The 22,111-nt window shown below is 28.8% G+C and overlaps 1 protein-coding gene across 1 annotated transcript in view; it reads left to right on the forward strand.

Annotated features, from left to right (window-relative positions):
• Positions 1 to 18,392, forward strand: part of LOC107173399 (protein bric-a-brac 1-like) — a 43,574-nt gene extending 25,182 nt beyond the window's left edge. Inside the window, exons 3-6 of the mRNA XM_089219247.1 lie at positions 5,130 to 5,396; positions 13,302 to 13,450; positions 15,899 to 16,174; positions 16,887 to 18,392. Coding sequence (XP_089075373.1) covers positions 5,130 to 5,396; positions 13,302 to 13,450; positions 15,899 to 16,174; positions 16,887 to 17,057 — 863 coding nt within the window. The 3' untranslated portion in view covers positions 17,058 to 18,392. The remainder of the gene's footprint in view (positions 1 to 5,129; positions 5,397 to 13,301; positions 13,451 to 15,898; positions 16,175 to 16,886) is intronic.
• The last annotated feature ends 3,719 nt before the right edge of the window (positions 18,393 to 22,111 follow it).

A 22,111-nucleotide genomic window follows, 5' to 3' on the forward strand; every position in this document is an offset into this window, starting at 1 on the left:
AGACCGATGACGGTGTCACGCACACCTATATTATAATATTATTATATTATATACGAGCAATATCGCATCACGCGTGACGATGGCTTATTTAACGATTGATATTATTATAATGCCAATATTATATAGTAATATTAATACCTATACGGCTATACCTACCTACCTACCGCGGTTACCACGGTCGCTCGGTGGTTGTAATTTGAGCGACTCGCACGTTAACGACAAAACAGTATTATACGATGCTTTTATACGTATACATAATAATAATAATAATAATACACCGTGTGCATAATATTATTATCTGCAGCAGTCGCCTGGCGGTCTAGTGGAATTCTCGCGGGTCCGCCAAATGAATTTTTGTAGGTTATTGCGAGAAACAACCTGCAATTTATTCCGTTTTTTTCCACAATATTAAATCGTATGCGGGAAATACTGCACGTTGTCATCAGAGGCGTTGCCAGAGAGTTGGCTGCTGATGTTGCTGCATTACTTCCAGAAATTTCATAAAAATTTAAAAAGCATTTCAGTGTTTTGTGAATGTTGTGCGACCGTATTACGTGGAGACGTACAGAGTGATGTCACTATTTATTAAAATTTTAATTTCTATTATGAAGATATAAAAAATTATTCTGAAATGTTATACACATACCGAACTTTAGAGGGATTCTAGCTAAGCCTTTTCCCTGTATATGCATATATAACAAAAAAAACATTATCAGCCCTTATTCCAAAGCAAAATCCTGGAAACTCCACTGCACGTCGTCGTATCTATATATAATATGATCATCGTTTGTTATAATATATTATTATCGTATATGTATATGATGGTATTGTTGTATGTATAATATATATAATATTGTAGGCTGCACCTATATATGTTTATATTATATACCCCGCCGGATAATGCGAATAAATTGTAATTCCGTACAACAACACGGGAACTTATTAAAAATTTAACTATATAATGATATATATATAATATTATATAGAGTCGAGCGGTCAAACGCACGTAATATAATGGTGGTACCTACTATATCGTACATTATTCACCACCCTGGGCCCAGGGGATACACAACAAACGGGCTTAGCCCCGTCCCGCTGCAGCGTTGTTATATATATATATATATAATATACACCGTCCCCTCCCGTCTTTTTCTCTCTCGCCCTTTTCTTCTATGTATTTTTTTATTTTTTTTTTGTTCCTCGTCCGTATACAGTATACACCCATTATCATTGCAGGCGCTGCAACGAGGTCGAAAGGTTAATGAGTTTATACACACGTAGTAGTGTATATAATATTATTGTATATACCTATATTATATATATATAATATTATAATATAGTAAAGCGTACCTATATAATATTATATACTTATACACGTACAACCATGTAGTATGTACCCATTATATAAAGATACGATATTATAACGCGTGTAACAATATTATATATATATAGGAAAAGGAAACCGAATATTATTATAATAATAAGTATGTGCAGTGTGTGTCGGGAGACAATATTATTATTATTATTATTATTATTTGCCTCGTACCGCGCGTGGTCATGGTGGTGGTAGTGGTGTGGGGTGTTATATATACCTTATAATAATATATTATACATTCATGCTGTGGTGAAGTGAAGTGGTGTAGTACCTATACGTATATAGTAAACGGGCGGGAGAAATCGGCGGTATGTTATATTGTGCGTCCAATAAATATACAAGGCATATTATACGTACACAATGTGTTTGTCGTTCGGCGTAGACCAGCAATCATATATATATTTATTATAATATAGCGAACGCGCTATACACACACATATATAATATATATTATAATATTATAGTGCAGCGACTTGTGATGGATTTACATAAAACAATTTACATAGTACATAATTTTACTGTACAATAGTTAAATGCCCTGTTTTATTATACGAAATGCTAATGAATGGACACGGCCATTACGACACATGCGCACAGACACCGGTAACATATTATATATTTTATAATATATTATATTATACTGTTGCTTATACATTATATTATTGCTGTTGTTGTTATTATTTCCCATTTTTTTCCTCCTTTATATACGTTGAAATATATTATTTTCCGACGAAATCGTTATTATTATACTACGACGTTCAAAGAAAAATATTGATACATATACATCGCTGGTACCTTTATATACATAATAATATATGCGTACGCATAAAATAAAATATTCTTGTACGTACATGGGATATAATATATAATATATTTATATACGTATAATCGTTCACCGTGAGTCGTAAATAAATTATCAAAATTTAGTATTCCAAACACCCCCCCCCCCCCGCTCACGCGCGTACTATATGGGAATCTATACATATGTAGTAGGTATGTATAATATAAACTCGATCGATTTATTTTCCAATTGCATAAAATATACATACTGCTAGGTACGCCGTTTATTCGTAGGCACCTATACATATTTATATACGTTTATGTACAATATATTATGATATTATAAGTATAATACAGCTATCCATCCATCTGCCATTATATCTATTATACATAGGTACACAATATATTATTATTTATCTACCTATACACCGGGCTATACTCGATATCCGTAAAAACAAATTATTCATTTCAAGCTGCAAAACCGTCCCGGTATTATATTATGGCGTACATATTATTATTCCTGATGTCGATTATTTGTTATTGTTACTATTATTATTATTCGTGTTACACAATTCGTTGATTTCGTTTCCATAAAAAATAAAAACTTTATGAATTATCGTACATTTTTATGCCATCGATTTCCGTGGAAAATGCTGTATTAGAGTATTATTTATTTACTATGTTATTGTCTTGAACTTTTCAATAAACGCCATCCATCCGAACTCTCCTAATAGAAATTCTATACATTCGAGTGCTTGCTTGATAATAGTAGGCAATAAAAAATAAATATTGATTACTGTACTGCTACTTGGTTCGGTCGGTCACATTGTTTACATTCCATACAACATTAGACTTTATTTGTATTTAAATTCTACAAAACTCGCCCTTTTTTTTATTCTCCAGTGTCAATAAACTGTAGCTTGGTTCTATGGATTGACGCAAAATTTCTAATAAGATATTTATTACCAATTATTTTTTAATACAGCCATATCCTGACCCTTTTTTTCCCTTCGCGGCACTATAAATAATATCGGTATATTCGCTTGAAAAAAATTGCGTGCGTACGTATACGTATAATGCATAATATCTATATGTATATTATAGTGCTCGTATATATATATATATATATATATATATATAATATGTATTATGTATATTATATTGTATCCCGTTTTTATTATTATTTTTTTTTTTTTTTGTTTTTTTGCACCCCTTATTTGCCACACTGTATATATTAATAATTTGTAATAAATTTAAATTATATATGTTTTTCGACTTTTACGCACGTTTTTTTTTTTTTTGCACAAACAACAATCGCCGCGTTTGCAGGTAGGGAAAGTCGGCAAATTATGTTGCTGGTTGTCGTCTCGGAGTGTGTGTGCACTGTATATTATAGTGCAATGTACCTATGTGCACGGTGTTGGAATCATAACATCATATCAGTATTATAATGGGCTTACTCGATACTTGTAAATAATAGTTAGATTGCCTACATATATAAATATATATATTATATATACATGCATGTGGAACCTATGTATTATATTACTAAACATTTTATTATATATGCATTATAGGTACATATTATAAAAGCGCAGCCTATATCGTAATAACCGGTGATGGTGGTGCACCGGTATATTGACAATATTCTACAACCGCCTCGTATGTTACCTCCACATCTCTCCCTTTCATCCACCACCGTTAATATAAACATAAATGTGTGTGTGTGTGTATACTGAGTACGTAGTCTCGCAGTCACGTATATATTATACACATATAGACAACAAACGAGCAGCTTGCATTGTTAAAATTAACACGCCGCAGTCGAAATAATGTTTATAGATGTTAATATGATGTATATATATTTGTTTTTTGCCGTTTATTTGCTTACGTTAGTATATATTATAATATAATGTCGTAGGTAGTGTACAACGTTTTAAATTTGGTCGTGGTTAGGTCGTTTCGATTATATTATATTATATTTTAAAAAGTCTCGTCCGCCATCATGCACGGGCGCAATACTCTCGCACGTCATCGACGCGTATACGTGATATTATTATATCTATATCGGAGAAAAAAAATTAAATCTCCGTATATTATATATTACACACGCACACGCGTATATTATGTACACAACAGTCGGGCTTTAATGTAAATCGCGTATATGTATAGGCATTTTTATAATAATATTATATATAGTGTCGCCGCCGTCGTGTCTTGCGCACACAATATTGTTATTATAATATATGTGTTATTCTTATTATCGTACCTACGCGTTTTTATTGTAGCTTTCAGTTTTCACCCCGTAAAACACTGTAGTAGCGCGTTAATTTTTAAATTCACATATCGATATCATAAAAATGTTTTGTCTAGATATTATAATATGTAAGTTAAGAATTTAAAAATTATATTATATACGGTTGAAAACTTGTAATAAAAACATATTGCTCGTAAAACCTATATTTCACTTATTATTATCTATAGACAGTAGACACTATACCTACGTTGTTTTCTAAATTCTAGTCATGTAACATCTTCTTAAATGCATTATAAATCCAATAATATTTTTAGACAGTTACTTATTTATGTTAATATAATATCATGAATTTCTATACGTTTTGAATAAGATAATTTTCCTATATACGTTCAAGCTCTGTCGGAGTCTTAAAAAATCCACATTCTCTACTTTCCCGCTTTATTACCGCCAATGCACACGACGCAGACTATCTCTCTCTTTCTCTTTCTTTTCATCTTCATTCCATCCAATTTGACGTCAAATAACATTTTGTCTTGGATATCATTCGTATGACGATGGTTCATTTTCAAGTATAGCATATTACCTCGTACATAATTTATATAATATTGTAACATAATAATATAATAATGCCTATCCATCACTCTATTTTTGAAAACGCTACCTAAATACCTATATGCGCATTATACTAACCGGCGTGCACCATCTTTGTTTCAACAGCCGACAGTTACCAGTACCAGCTGCAGTCCATGTGGCAAAAGTGCTGGAACACTAACCAGAGTCTCGTTCACAACCTGCGGTTCAGAGAGCGCGGTCCGCTCAAGTCGTGGAGACCGGAAACGATGGCCGAGGCCATACTGTCCGTGCTCAAGGAGGGACTGTCGCTGTCACAGGCCGCCCGCAAGTACGACATACCGTATCCGACTTTCGTGCTGTACGCCAACCGGGTGCACAACTTGCTCGGTCCTTCCGCTGACGGTGGCGCAGGTAAGCGGCGCTACAGACGCATTTCTGCAGACAATAAATATATATTATATAATAACAATATTATCCATCATCGTTGTCCCCGATCCACACGAGGCTATTATAGTACCTATTACAACCTACTCCATGCTAGGACATACCCGTAGCTAGTGCAGCTGGACCAGATCTAGCTTCGTTTTTAACCCATCATATCGTCTCAAGTCTATACAGGGTGGTGTAACTACCTAGTTTCGTATAATTATGGACGGGATTCAATTTTCCGCGAGCTAGTTGCGCCATATATTCCCACCACCACCAAATGGTTTGAAATTCCTATAGCGTACCTATCAGGCGAATGATGCAAACATTGTAAACCGCTCTAATATAGGCCTGTGCCGAGCTGCCAGGAGAGTCACCGGAAATAGGTAACTACCGTACTAGCTTGAAATACTAGCCTCGTGTAGACCGGAGCGTTATATTATATACTCATCTATACGCCAGCCACACGATAATAATTATAATAATTGTATATATTATTGTGTACGTGTTTATACCATATACGTGTACGTATATTATGCGTGCCATATTTAATGTGTATATATGTACATTGTACAATATATAAAATATTATAATTTATTATTGTATATTATAATTTCTCTTCTATCGTAATCAAAGTGCCGCCGCACCGTGTATATCATTATATCGACGATTCGTATATTATAATATATATAATATAATATTTCGATATCATAACGTTTACAAATTATAATATATACACCGTACTTTATAACGTGAACAATTAAACGTTTCCAGATCGAATTGCACAATAATACAATTTGTTATATTGTACATAATTATTGCATATATATTATACGCATCATGACACATGTATTATATTTATATAAAATGTATACAGAGTGTGTCCTCGTAAATATTTATATTATATACCTGTACAACCTTTTATATAATAGCACTGTATATATACTGACTAGTACGTCATTATTTCATTAAATATATTATATTATTTAATATCATATAGTTAGGTATACCCATTTCTTTCTGCCAACATATATATTGGGCCGTTTTGAATTGCCAAGAAACTCAAAATCGAAAAAATTTTACATTTATCAATTTTAATTATTGGTGGTTAGGTATATACAGCATGAATTTCACCAAATTATATTTCAAAAATATACAAATGCAATGAAAAAAAAAAATAACGAAGACATACACGACAAGACACTCTGTATATTTATATTATATTATATTATATATATATAATAATAACCGCTGAACTCTTTATAATTTGTTTAATGTAATTTTTTTATGTAATTAATTTTATGACGACATTGCTTATCGTCTATCGGTCTATTATACGTATTTCTTTTTATTATTTAAATGAATACCAATAACAATATATTATTATAATAATATTCACAAAAAATATACAAAAAATTCCGAGTATATCGTTTGAACTCTGTACTCGAAAGATTTAATATAAATAATTTATATTGTGCAATGTGTACGTAACACTAATATTATGTATGCTGACAGTTATTAAAAAAAATATATATTTTTTATAATATGTAAATGTCAACGTTTTTCTTATAATGAAAATAATAATAAAATATAGTCAATATGTTCTTGTTGAATTTCCAAACAAAGATCTTCAAAATTATATAATTCTGGTCATATTGTTTATGATTTTTATCTCGAGTTGCTTAATTCATAATTCGATTGTATTTAAATTTGAATATTATATTTTGATAAATTTTCTGCAAAATAAATCATAGCTTAATTAAGAGACATAATTATTTCTATAACATTGAGTGATATTTAAACAATTTAATTGATAAAAAAATAATGAGAAATTAAATTAATATAGTTAAAAAACAAACCAATCTGTAAAACTTAAATACTTTACATAAATCAACGTTATATATAGTATTACAACAATTGCTTTGCAGTGGTTTAATAACATTTGACGGATATATTTATTATATTATAAAAATGTGATTCTAGATCAATATTAAACCACAGGTAAAATATTTATGTAATGATTAATAATCTAAGAACATTAAGAACCAGTTGATATTTTGTATTTATTTTGATGAACATTCATAGTAAATACTTTTTTTAATGTAGGTATTATTTTCAGACCTATTTTGGTCATTTTCATATTAACCCAATTTGTATTCATTATTGTGTTCTAGACTTTTTCAAATTCCTACAATATTAATTAAAATTATTTTCTTAAAATTCTCTAAACAAATATTGATTTAACAATACGCTAATCAAACATGGTTATAATAATGAAAAGACTAAAAGTAATAAAGTGTTTATATTAGCATTTTTTGTAGGTATACAATATCCATGATTGAATTTTAAAAATATTTTGACCTTTTTGTGAGGTGTTAATTTATAAAAATTTTAATTTTTATATTTAAGATTTAATTTTTTTACAATATTCTTCATAAGTTTTTCTACCTCCTTATATCAAACAAAAAGTTTACTGGAAAGTCGCATTCATTTTTGATGAGCGTTTGAAGTTTTTATGGCATTGGATAATCACCTGTAAATTAACTATTTTTACTCGATCGATTTTTAATATTTTGTTTTAATTCAAAAACGTATAATCGTAGATAATTAAAGTATTCATAATCTTTTTTTTCTTCTATCCTTTATACAATTTTCAAAAAAGGTTCCTTATAATTTTTTGGTATACCTATTTATATATATATATATATATTTTTTTTTTTTATAAGCATTTGAAGTTAAAATTTAAAAAAATTGCCCCAAACCACAATAATTTATTAATTACTGATAATGTTAATGCAAATTAGCTCTTTTAGCTAACGCTTAAAAATATATACAAGGTTTCACATAAGTAGCGCATACAAAAAATCCAAAAATCTAAAAAAAAATATATCAAATCAACTTTTTAATAGACATTTAAGTTGAAATTTTGATGAAATTTGATATTTAATTGAAAAATAATTATAATAGTTATTTTGTTGTAATTTAATTATATATTACGTTGGGATTTGATACTTAATCGAATATTATTATATTTTATTTATACAATTATACATTTTCAAAACATTTAGATTCATTTTATGCTTTTGCCTATATTCATAGTTTATACTACATTATTATAAATAGTAGAATAAATTACTATAATAAATAATAATTAATAGCAATATATTTATATGATAATAAGCTGACAGACCGTCTCCAATCAGAATCGTTTTTCGTGTGCAATGATTTATCATTGAATTCAAATTTAAAACATCTATCACCTATCGATGACGAGATACACTCAACTCGTACAGCAGAGCACTTACCTAATTTATCCTTATGACTTTAATTCAAAAATAAATAAATAAAAATATATTTATTCATATTAATATATCAATATTTTATATTTTTGTATAGTTTAATCATTTGTAAGGACTAATTCTTTTAGTAGGTATATTATTTGTTGTAGTAATACGTAAGAACTCCTCTTTTAAATTTTGATTAAGATATATCAACACTTTTCAAAAAACCATCTTATGTTGAACAGTTTACAGTAAAAAGCTTAGTTCTTATCAAAAATATAAAGAATTGCTTCAGGACACCCCTTAAATAGTACAAAAATATAAATAATTTAAAATACTTAAAAATTTCAAAAATTAAAATGTGAATAAATGTATTATTAAAGGAAAAATGAAGGTAAGCATATTCGGTGAATCCTAATTCACTGTGTGTAATAGTGGTTATATAATAATAATTTCATTTTCGGGTCTTCCAAACGATCTGTACGTTTGTGTTTTTTTTAGGCTAGAATGATGTAGGTAGGTACCTACCTATTATTCATTTTTATCCATTAGATATTAAAATATTAGCTACACAACGTCGTGGTCGTCATAACCATTATATTATATCTAATTTAATTCGTTTAGACTTTACAGCTAGACATCTTCAACCACACTAATATTTTTAGTCTCTTCAGATCGTTAACTCATCCTTTATTATTATTATTATTATTATTATTATTATTATTATTAAGTACTTATATGTATTATTATCGTCGTCGTTTATTGTGAGTAAAACTCCAAAGAACATCATAGAATTTCATATCAATAATGCGTCTTCGTCGACGAGTATTGAGAGGGGGGGTGGTAAGCGAGTCGCTGTTATTAAGAACCGGACGATCTCTATCACATATGTATATATATATTATAGCTATTTTATAGCTTTATTACAAATTTTGGTAACGTAATAATAAATACCTACCCAAATACAGCGGACAGCTTATATCGAATTTTTTTTTATCTTCGAAACCCTGCTTCGATTCGACAAATAATAAGGACGTGAATAGTTGTGTATACGATGGTATGTAGGTACGACCCGAGTTTTCAGACTTTTCCACGTCACCACATTATATATTACAACACACATATATATATATACAATATACATATACGTATTACGAAAATCCCCTGGGCGTATAGCGATACCTATACATAAATGTATATAATATATATATGTGCGAGCCGTGCGCACGCGTGCTATACTCGTACTCGATACCCCTTACACATATATAATTTATAAACACACACACACACACACACACACACATATATATATATATATATATATATATATTACCTATATGTATTTATATACACTATTATGATGTGCGAGGGGTGCTGCAGAATATTATATATTATTATATGCGCTCTGGATCGTTGTCGTTGTCGTCGTCGTCGTTCGTCATACACGTATAATACGAACACGTGTAATGAGTATGGTACTATAGTTACTTCACCCTCCACCGATCATTTCCAATCCCCTTCGGCACCGTCGCGTGTGTTATGATATATAGAAAATAGGGGCGGTACGATTTTTAACCATATTAGCTCGCCTCGTGGTTTTCCCGTCGTCCCACTCTAACCCCACGGCGGCGGCGGCGGCGGCGGCGTCCCCGTTGCTGTAGTCGTGGCAGTTTGGGCCACGTAGTATTATTATATTATTATTTTTATACATACATACGTCATACATACATATATATATATATATATATGAACTTGTCGTGCATGTACAAGTTATACATCTGCTCTGTCTACTAAAATATATATTGTGTACGTAGATATATTATAAAAAAATAACTATACCTGCACGATTTTCGTATTTCGTGTCGACTGTTTTTGTACATATAGTTGTTGGTGCGTTAAAATATTATCTTCCTTTTTTTTTATCACATTTTAAGCGAGTTGTGTTTCCTTTTAGTAATTTTTCCGGGAGGGGTACCTATATTAAAAGTTGCACGTGTATATAACTTTATCCTTTTTAGATATTTTTTCGTTGGGATTTTATACAGTTATTCTTAAAATTATTATAATAAAAACTTGAAATTTTCCCCAATTATTTATTTACTTGCGTATATCTTATACGGATGTGTTAGGTTACGTTTTTAGATTTACACGATATTAGAATTTATTATTTATTAAACTTTGTACTCACAGACATATATATATCGTTGTTTTTGTTATTTTATAACACATATAAAATGTTATGACTTTTAAATTTAATATCACAACAAACTGCTGTCCTACCACTCCTACCCGTAGGTGAGCACCAAAGCTAGAGAAGTGTCCGACACTCTGTGTACTTACTACTTACTACATATTCTGCACGGCTTATAATTGTATTTTATTTGATAAAATTTGATAAAACATTTTCGGATTTAAAACTTTTAACACTTGAAGTCTTGAACCAATTTAAGATTAATTTTAAAATATAAAATATTTTATCTAAGATATAACAGAAATGTTCTGCCCATATTTTTATTTTTTTTGGCTGCACACAACTTTCACAAACATTGTTCGACAAAAATTCATAACATAATCTTTACCAGACTATCACCCAAGTCATGGTTCTCAGTTGTTGACACAAAATATTGTCACACTTCACCGCCGATATATTTTTTTTCATTTTAAACATTTTAAGATTTATTCATTTTTACCGACCGTGTACGCAAAGAAAATTAAAAACACAAAATGTTCTAATTAAAAGTTTTTCCGAACAGCTAATGTTGTTCTTAGCTGTTCAGTTTTGCGGAAATTCATCAAAATTCAAAAAGCCACCAATCTGTGTTGGTATAACAAATATAACTTAAATAATTGATTAATACCTATTTTAAATAAATAATTAGATGTAAAGAAAAAATATACACTCAAATAGAGAGAAGTACTTAATTGATTTTTATTTTTAAATAAAATAATTCTCGTGGTTTACACAAATCGAAGAAAATTAAATGTCATCATCCGTAAATTGTATTTTATCTTTTTACACAGCAATAACATTTATGCTTCCAATTAAAATTTCTCATTCCTGCATATTAAACATGCATACTAAATAATAATTTGTGTAAACAAAAAATTAATTAATATGTATGTATATTCAAAGAAATAAAAAAATATTTAATATTTTTAAGAATATGTCTAAAAATCAATAACAATAAACTACAAAGTGACAATAATTTTAAATAGGTGTATGTTTTATTTATTATTTTGATATATTTTAATATATATATTTATATTAATTATCTATAAAATATATTGGTACACTATTTTTAAAGATAGTTTGAACAACTTTTCCAATAAGTGTAATTTAATATTACGTGTTTATATTATTTTTCAATGTTCAATACCAATTAATTAGCTATTATAATTTACTACAATTATAATTCATTAATTATTATATTATTATACATTATTTTTTTACATGTATAATATTAAAAGGCCGGACAGGATACGGACACCGGGTGTTGGGCACTCGACTCGCTTCGCTGCTTGCATCGGCGCCGGATAGTGGTGTGTTGTGATATAAAATTTAAAAGCAATAATGATTTTTCACATTTTTTCGACAGTCAAGTCGGTAGTTCTCTTTTGCGCTTAGATAAACTATTGAACAAATTTATAAATTACATCACTTATAAAAATTATAAGTATCTATTTAATATTATGTTATATACAGGGTGATTCTTTTATCAAACAACACTCATTATTTCAAAAACTATTGACTTTTTTCAATTTTTTTTTTTTTCAAAATTTTAGAACCATCTTGTTCTAGAACTATATATTTTTTAAATATATTCACCCTTATATTTATCAGGTTAACCATTATCAACTTTTGATTTTCAAATGACAACCTATACTTAAAATTTCATAAACTAAAAAAGCTATTTTTTCAATGAATTTTCACGTTTAAATTTTCATTTTTCGTTAATCCGTTTACAAGATATAGCCTCCCAAAGTTGGGTGGTTTTGGGTGGTATTTGTGTGTTATAGGTGTATGTTAGGTGGTATTTACACACAAACACCATATAAGTGTTGTTTGATAAAAGAATCACCCTGTATACACTATACAGCAGAATGCTATTTGTATTTTTTCAAAATTTACTTTTGTTTATATATATATATAATTAATAATTGTTCGTTCAACAATTAAATATCAAATAAAAATGAATTTTTTTTTTTTGAACAACTTGACTTTACGTTTCCTACGAATAAATACTTCAAAATATTTTGCCTTGGGATAAATTTAAATTATTACTATTTATTTTTATTCTATAATTTTATAAATAATAATTATAAAACTTAGAACTTAATCATCAGATAGAACACAAATTAATGACTAGTTACAAACACATTGTTATTAGCTATTCATGTATTCAGCGAACCATTCTTGATTAATAAATCATAAATCTAACTTAAAATATTTTCTATAATTACAGGTATTGAACACAAAACATAACTTACTTTTAAGTTTACTTAAATAATGTGTTCTAATTAATAATTTCTATATTTTTATAGATAATAGCATATATCAGAAATAGATTATAGGCACACAGTCTTATATATATTATTTTTTTGTTTACAGACTTAAGGCCTAAAGGCAGAGGACGTCCTCAAAGGATATTGTTAGGATTTTGGCCAGAAGATCACATTCAAAATGTAATCAGGACTGTTGTGTTCAGAGACGCACAAAACATCAAAGAAGAAGCATTACACCTTTACCCAAGAATACCGGTAAGAAAATAAAAATATATAAAACACTTCTTTAACTTAATTAAAACCGTAATATTTAACCATACTTGCCAGATACCTGTAAAAGGGGTAATTTAAACAAGAAAAATATCTTACAGCTGAACTATAATATACATTCATAAGTAAACTATTCAAAACAAATAATTTTACTTCTTGGAATTAAAATAAATATTCACACATAATTATAATATTCTTCAAGTTTAAATATTTTTTAGTATGATAAAATACAAATTATGTGTACAATTTGTGCGTATTCTTTAATTTAATAAATATTGACAAATTACCATTATTCAATTTTAATCAAGGACGTTTCGCAAAGCTTATAATTTATGATTCAACGATAATAGGATATAATAAATGTACTGCACAATACGTCACAAAAAAAAAAAAAAAAGCAGTAAATAAACATAATTGTTATATTACTTATTTATTTTGCCATTATTTGTAATCAAAAGTAAATTTCATCAGATGCGTGTTTGAAATAGTGTTCCATTGGTCGGTTTTTTATTTTTATATATTTTATTTTGTATAATTATGTAATATATATATATATATGTGTGTGTGTGTGTGTGTGTGTGTGTGTGGACTCTAGCCTAATTTAAATATAATTAAAAATATACGGAATTAAATGAATTATGTACAAATAGTTACGCAATATATGAGACCTAGAAGGGGGAAAGTCGTTTAGTGAGCACGTGGTCCCTTCTGCGGTTTGTGGAAAAACTTTTTCATTTTAATAATGCATTCGGATTTTGATGGTTACTAACAAAACAATACTCAACGAACGTGATGTAACGATAAGTAGTCAGTGCAACCATCCGAACTATATTATTTTATTTATTACCTATATCTAACAAGCATATTATACTATGTACTATGTATATTGTATATAATATGTTACATCAACTTGATCAGTACATACAATTAATATCAAACTATATCGTGTTGTTTTCTTTTAAATCGATAATGATAATTATTGAAATGATTAATAATTTGATTCCAGACAATAGAGATACCTACACATATATTACACATATAAACATTGTAACAAATGTATGTTTTTAATAACTACATCGTTGTAATGGCTTAGGGTGTGATGGCAAGGGCCAAGTTTTGAGACTTTCTGGTACATACGGTATATAAATATAATATATATATATATTATTATTAAACAAACGAAACGTTTCAACATCACGAAAGATTAGGCGTCATCATACTATAAAATAATAAGTATTAAGTCATCACTTATTGGGTGAATTAGGTATACGTTCGTTATCAGAGTTAAAAGTTATAAGAGTATAGCTTATCTCGGATAAATATTTCGTATTATATTTTAACAGTTGTTTTAATATGCAAATAGGTAGGTATTGTATTTTATATCAAAAATTTACTATTTAAATTTTCTGAGTTATAAGTTAACATTTGCATTTACTAAAACCCAAAATTACACCCTGATGATTTTCTTAATTTTTCTAACGATTAATTTCTGTTGGATACAATACACAGTAATATACAATTCTAAAATTTAAATAATATAGAATTAAAAAAAATATATATTAATTATTAATATAGAGTATATATAGATAGGTACTTCTATAAAAGATTATTTATATGATATCGTGATTTTAATGATTATGCACATAAAAATAACATTTTTGCTTACCTAATATAACAGTTATTTAATTGACTAATATGTTTAATTGTTTAATAATTTTGTTTCACTGAAATAATACAGTTTTTGTTCTAAATACAACACATTTCTTTTTTATTTCATCTATTCCTTATACCTATTACAGTAAAATATTACTCTAGTTTACTGTGTTATAAGTTTCATAATTACCAATTATTGTTTAACGTATGAAGACAAAACTTGGATGTAAATTAATGTTTTAATGACATTAAAGTATTAAACACATCGAACACTAACTATCACAGTAACTTTTTAGGTAGGTACTGTATTAGACATTAGTATTTAATAATTGTTTTTAGATTAAATACTCAAAACAACTAATTTAAGCTGACAAATAAACACTCTTTTGACAAAGAATTATATGAAAATAAATAAAAAACAGTTAATCGGAAGTTGAATTTTTATGCAAACGTCTGTATTCATTTCAATCGCCTATTGTACATTTAAAATTTAGATCAAGATTAATACATTTTTTTGTTATTATTAGTATTACTCATTAATTATTATACTTATATTCCATTAAAGTAATGTCTTAAATAGTAAAGCCAATAATAATTTATTATACAATCCAATTTGTCTTTTAAAAGTATAAGGCTGGAGTAAATTAATTTAAATTTTATGCAAATTAAAAAAAAAATAAAAATAAAAAAGTTTTTAATTTAAAATAATATTTTATAAAAGATTTATATTTTCCCTTGTGAGACTTATAATAACAATACCAATATTTTATGTTTATATAGTGTTTATCCGACCCAATGTCTGGTGGTCACTATGGTAACAACGCGGTTCAGTCGGTTGAAGGTCCCGTGTCGCCTAACTCTGCTGCGGCCGCTGTGGCCGCCGTTGCGCAGGGTATACGGCAGCAAATGATGGCCGCCGCCGGACATAACATCTCTCCTTCGTCGGGTGTCGACGCGTTCGCCCTACTCGCCTCTTCGCACCTACCCAGTCCGGCTGACATGTCACCCAATTCGTCTCCACCCGATTCACCGTTAGTTTCCAACAACAACGTCGAGGTAAGAACAACAATACCAACAATAACAACAACAATAATAATAATAATAATAATAATAATAACAATTATTATTATGTTATACCAGTACGGGGTTTCCGGGAGGTGTATTTTAACGTTATAGTAGTGATAATAATAATAATAACAATAATAATTTAGAATTTCCTCTTATATTCTACCAGTATTCATCTTCCTTTCTCCATCACAAGTCACGCCACTTAATGGTAAAGCCATTACCATCCTCTTCACAGAATCTTCAGAACATACATTCCCTAATTGGCCTGAACAAAAGATTGTTCTGTATTTATATGTTATGTCACTATAATACTATTATATGTGTATCCTTATCAGTGGCGGTGTGTACTTTTCTTCCTATGAAGCAATCGCCTTAAGTACCTGCCCACCACTTGGTTCGCGATTTTGAATTTACACTTTACTTTTTACACATTTTATACGCGACTGTACAAGTATAAACTATTAGCTAGCCGCCTAGCCGTCTAGGTCCTTTAAACTGGAGTCATTGGGATACCCACTCCAACTTTTGCATGAGACAACCGCCTCATAAAATAGCTATACACGCTGCCAGTGATCCTTATAGGCGCAACAATTATTTTAAATCTGTTTGCTCAATTTTTTTTTACTGTATTATTCTTAATTTTAGAAATATTACAATAAATAAATAATACGTCACGTTTTTTTTTTTTTTTTGCAAACAGGTGAGCCTAAGCGGTTACAAGCGATCCATCGACCACTCCAACCAAGACAACGTGTTCGTCGAAGACATTGATGAGCTCGTGAAGAACAGCCATTGTACCGGAGGCTCGTCAATGGGCAACACCATCGATCAGCAACCGTTGCCGTTAGTCATCGAGCAACGGACCGAATAAAAATATACACCTACACACAGACTGAGATAAACTATAGTGAACAAATCCAATAATACCGACTTTTAAAGACTTTGTGGTCATGTGAGTTGGTCGTCGATTGAAAAATAACAAAACTAAAAAAAAAATTTTAATAAAAAAAAAAAAAAAAAACTATTGTAAATTCAAAGCATAGACTTACATTATCGATTGGCAGTCCTAGCATTTATTTTTAATAGAATATATTATATTTATTATTTTAAATATCGCACTATGTAATCGTTAAAATATTCGCAATTACGTCATTCGATTTCTGTATATACAATTAAAAAGTACAATATATATATATATATTTTATTTTGAAATGTCAGCGGTTTGAAAACAAAATTCATAAATATTTACTGAAGATAATATTATATTATTGTAATATACGTTTTTTAAATGATTTAAAAAAAATGTAATAGTCAAAATAACTATGACTATTTATAAGCCATTACACGCGTATCACGTGAACCGACAAGTAGTTTTATATTTCAAATTTGTATATTATAATATTATACAATATATTATAATATTATACAATATAATATATTTATTATTCGTATACTATTATTTATGGCATTATACGTGGAAAATGAGCGCCTATGTATATTACGTATAATGTATATATTATATATATATATATAATAATAATTAATAAGTGTGTACATATTGTTTGATATGTGTCAATACTATGTCTGACAGACAATAAAATGTGTTATTATTAATTAACCGTAGGTTGTAAAAAAAATTTTAAAAATTTTAAAAAACTTATCAACAATTATGCTTGTAAAATATGACGTGCGGTTGCCATGATAATTATTAATATTATGTAAGAGTAGTTTTTGGAGTATTGAAAAAAAAACAATTGAATACATACTTTTAAGGCAAGATTGTATTGGTTACCTGTTCCTAGTACGTAAATATCTATTGTAAATCATTTATTGAAAGACAAACATTCTCAACGGACTAGGCCAGTAAAATGTATTTCATGTTCTTATTTCCTTATTATTATTATTATTTTTTTAGTTTTAGATTAATTTATTTACACACACTTTTGTTAGCATAAGCTTGTTGTATGCATATAACTCTCATATTATACATTTTGATTAATTATGTATTGTTTATAATTGTATTCATTAAAATATTATTATTATTATTATTATTATTATATATGGACTTAAAAAATTGTACTTGTTTTAGACTACACAAATAAATAATATTGTAATACTCCGACGTGTATATTATTAATAAAAAAAAGGTAATACTTTTTCTTTTGTTGTATATTTTTAAAAAAATAAAATAAATCTTGCTACATTACATACTCGATGTGTTATTCTCATTATTTATTTATAGAAACAATTTTATTACTTAGTTATGTCTTGGCATCAAAAAAAAAAAAAAAAATAGTGTAAAAAATATTATCTAATTAATATACATAATATACGATTTTTAAAATAAATATTTTTATCACATAGACAAATTAAAATAATAGACCTCCATTAATTATTATCATTTAATATTATGTAATGTGTATTTAAAAAATGTTGATATTAACAGTGTTATAATAGTCTTTTAAAACAAATACTTTCAGCATTAATATAATAATAAACAGATAAAAAATGTTGTTGATATCATACAAATTATTATTAAAATATTAAATTAATAATAATAATAAAATTAGACATTGATTTATTTGTTATATAAATAGAACGGCAAAGAGCATAAAAATATAACATTATATTTAATACGTTTCTATACCATTCTAATCATATGAATTTGATATAAATGTGTGTGATAGTACAGGCCCTCCCAAATCATATTTTTGGCGCTGGCACAGAACTAAATCCGATCCCAAAACATTTGTCTAATATAATATTGAAGTGATTATTTGCATTAGGTAACGGTGGGCCACAGTACCACGAGTCCTTCTAACCTCCCTCCCTTTTAGGGGTCCTTGTGACACTATGACGTTGGTATACATTCGGTATTCATGCTCAATGTTATTAGTTTCACTGAAATTAATCAATGTTTATACGGTTATTTCCAACATAAAAACGTTATATTATGTATTTTTGATTTGATAAAAAAAAAAAAAATCATAAAAAATAGTTCAAAATCTGTCTATATAATAATGCTAATTAATCATAGATATTATATTATATAATATGCGTTTATCGAATTAATTTAACATCAATAAATGTAATTTTAAATCAAAATATTATATAATTTAACGCGAGAACAAAATATTATATTTACACGTGACATTTATTGTAAATTTGTTTTAGAGTTAGCTCATTCGTATTAACAATTTAAATATATCTACAGCACTGAAGGTACTCACGACGTCTTTTAGTTATACATTCTGATTCCCGACTAAATCAAACTAAATTCCAAACGCATCTATAATTTATTTATTATTATCTACCTAATATAATATCAATTTTAAATGTTATTACTAATATAAATAATATTATAACCTGCATCTACGGCCAAAAGCTAAGTGTTGTCTTACGAACATTACTTTAGGTAAAATACATAATATTAATCTTTAACACATTAATAATAAACATAATATATTGTGTATACTTTGTAGTCTTGTAGATAAAATATTATTTAATCTGCAGCCTATGTGTTACTTTTAATCCCGGGCTTGTTTAAACAAAATGTTTATTGTAATCTAAATTTATATCATTACAAATAAACTATAACGCACCGTAATATTACTATGAAATTGTCAACGTGGCCTCCAAAATAAATAGCTTTACGGCACAACATTAAATATTGGGTATATATAGGCACATGTGGGTAGGTACTGTATACTGTAAACGTTCATAATTATAATAATAAAATAATATACAATATGATAGTTTATGTGGATTAATCAACCACATTTTGCGCGCATTTCATTCCGATCGTTTTCTATCAAGGACTAAACCGTAATGATAATATTATGTTCATCCACGATTTAAATATTCAATACTATAAACTATTACACTAACAAATGATAATATTGTGCTCTTCGAGACTATAATAATGTCGATTGGCGAGCTGTTAAAACACATGTGCCTACTGTGCCTGTCCTATATTATGTTTAAATTTTAAATTATTACGAGTACCTATATATATATATATATATAGGTATTGTTACCTACGATCGATTGATTTTTGAAAAACAATGGACTTTGTAATGCTACGGCGTTGTCATGTTTGTGATGCTATCCAATCATAATATCCGTTTAATTGAGATTTTTACTCACAACAATATCTTAACAGAATAGTAAGTAGTACAAGTAAGTACTAAGTACAATAAATCCATAGGCGCAATTCCAATAAAAAAAAAACTAAGTGCGCTTAAGCTATGCATGTTTTTTTTTTTTTTGTAAGGAAATGTTTTTGATACGCAAACATCATGAACATTATTAGAAAGTGCTAATTTAAAAATTTGGTGTCCTAATACCACCTTATCACCTCCCTTTTTGCGCCTAATATGCATATATATATATATATATATATACATACAACGTAGTGCACATGCAGTCTGCAGTCTACGACCATCTCTGAAGTCTTGAGAACACTTAAAAATGCATTCAGTGTCGGTAAACGTAATACACGTGAGACATATCAGCTGCGTATTATAAAATTATGATTTGTATGAATGTTGCAGCGAAATTCCAAAACGTTGTAGGTAGATACCTAACCTACAACGTATAACCTGACCTGACCTAACCCACTTCGTCACACGGCATCGATATATATAGGTACACCAAACGCGTATGAGGAATTCTAGTTAGCCCTCCCCTACATCACAAATTATGTGGCCATCTCCCAAAAAGCAAAATTTTGCCCAAGCCAGATTATATAGTACCTAAGTATATTATGTATGTACCTGTGTAAGAACATATTTCCTAATGTATATTATATTATTATAAAATATGGCTTGTATATATACATGCCAACTGTGAATAACTTCTGCTGCGGCGCGCTGAGTAGATACGAGTGTGTACAACAGGCCTATACAGCAGGGCATATATTTCGACGTGCTTTTGAACGTATTTTGCTTAAATCTAAATGGAAAATAAAAATATGGGGTGGGTGGGTGCCAACTTTCTAGCTTGATTGGTGTGGCGGGCGTGCGGGCCGAGTGAGGAGTGCATCAAATCAATCATGCGCTGCTTACTAAATAAAAATCCTTAAAATAAGCCCTGGTGGCTGGTAGTCTGATGGTACCTAACACTCTTCGCACAGTAAAGTTTTATAATAATAGATATATGCATAACATGTATTACCGAATACCGATGTCCCCTATCACACACACGCACACACATATTTAAAAGGGCGGATCTACGATTCTTTGATGTTATACGACTATAATATTTACGACCGCACATTTATCAGACACAAATGTGATACCTAATATAAATGATAAATAATATATAATTTCCTACCGAACAAACACACAATCCTATCAACAAAAGCCATGGTTAGAATCCTATAATCATACAATATGGTATTTACATATGATGTATAGGTATAGATACCTCCATCTCCATGGTTCCGTAGAACTCGTATAAGTCCTATAATATGATCGTAAAAACATTATTAATGATCAATAATTGTACACCACACACTGACCACATTGATGTGCCTACGATTTCAGAAATACAAAAAAACTTGACTCAAATTATTGGAGTAGGATATACCTTATTGTAATATCGACTATCGTATTTAATGCCAACTATATGCAGTATAAGCGGTATACGTTTCACCTAAACTAATGTATTAATTTAGCAATATTAGCTGGTTAGGCATGTTCTATAGATCAGTGGTTCCCAACCAATAGACCGGGGCCCACTTTTGGCTTTGTGGGCCGCGAGAAATGTGGTACTGGGCCACGGACGCTGATCAAGAGTCTGAAAATGTTTATTGGAATCAACTTCGAGATTTTTATATGACACACATCTATATTTCTTATATCGTCTTATTTGTGTGTGTGTGTGTTTATATTTTGTACCTGTATAACAGCTAAGTGGGCCTCA

This window comes from Diuraphis noxia, unplaced genomic scaffold (assembly GCF_037042655.1).
Source record: "Diuraphis noxia isolate RWA-SAM2 unplaced genomic scaffold, SU_Dnox_SAM2 contig0002, whole genome shotgun sequence".
Lineage (NCBI taxonomy): Eukaryota > Metazoa > Arthropoda > Insecta > Hemiptera > Aphididae > Diuraphis > Diuraphis noxia.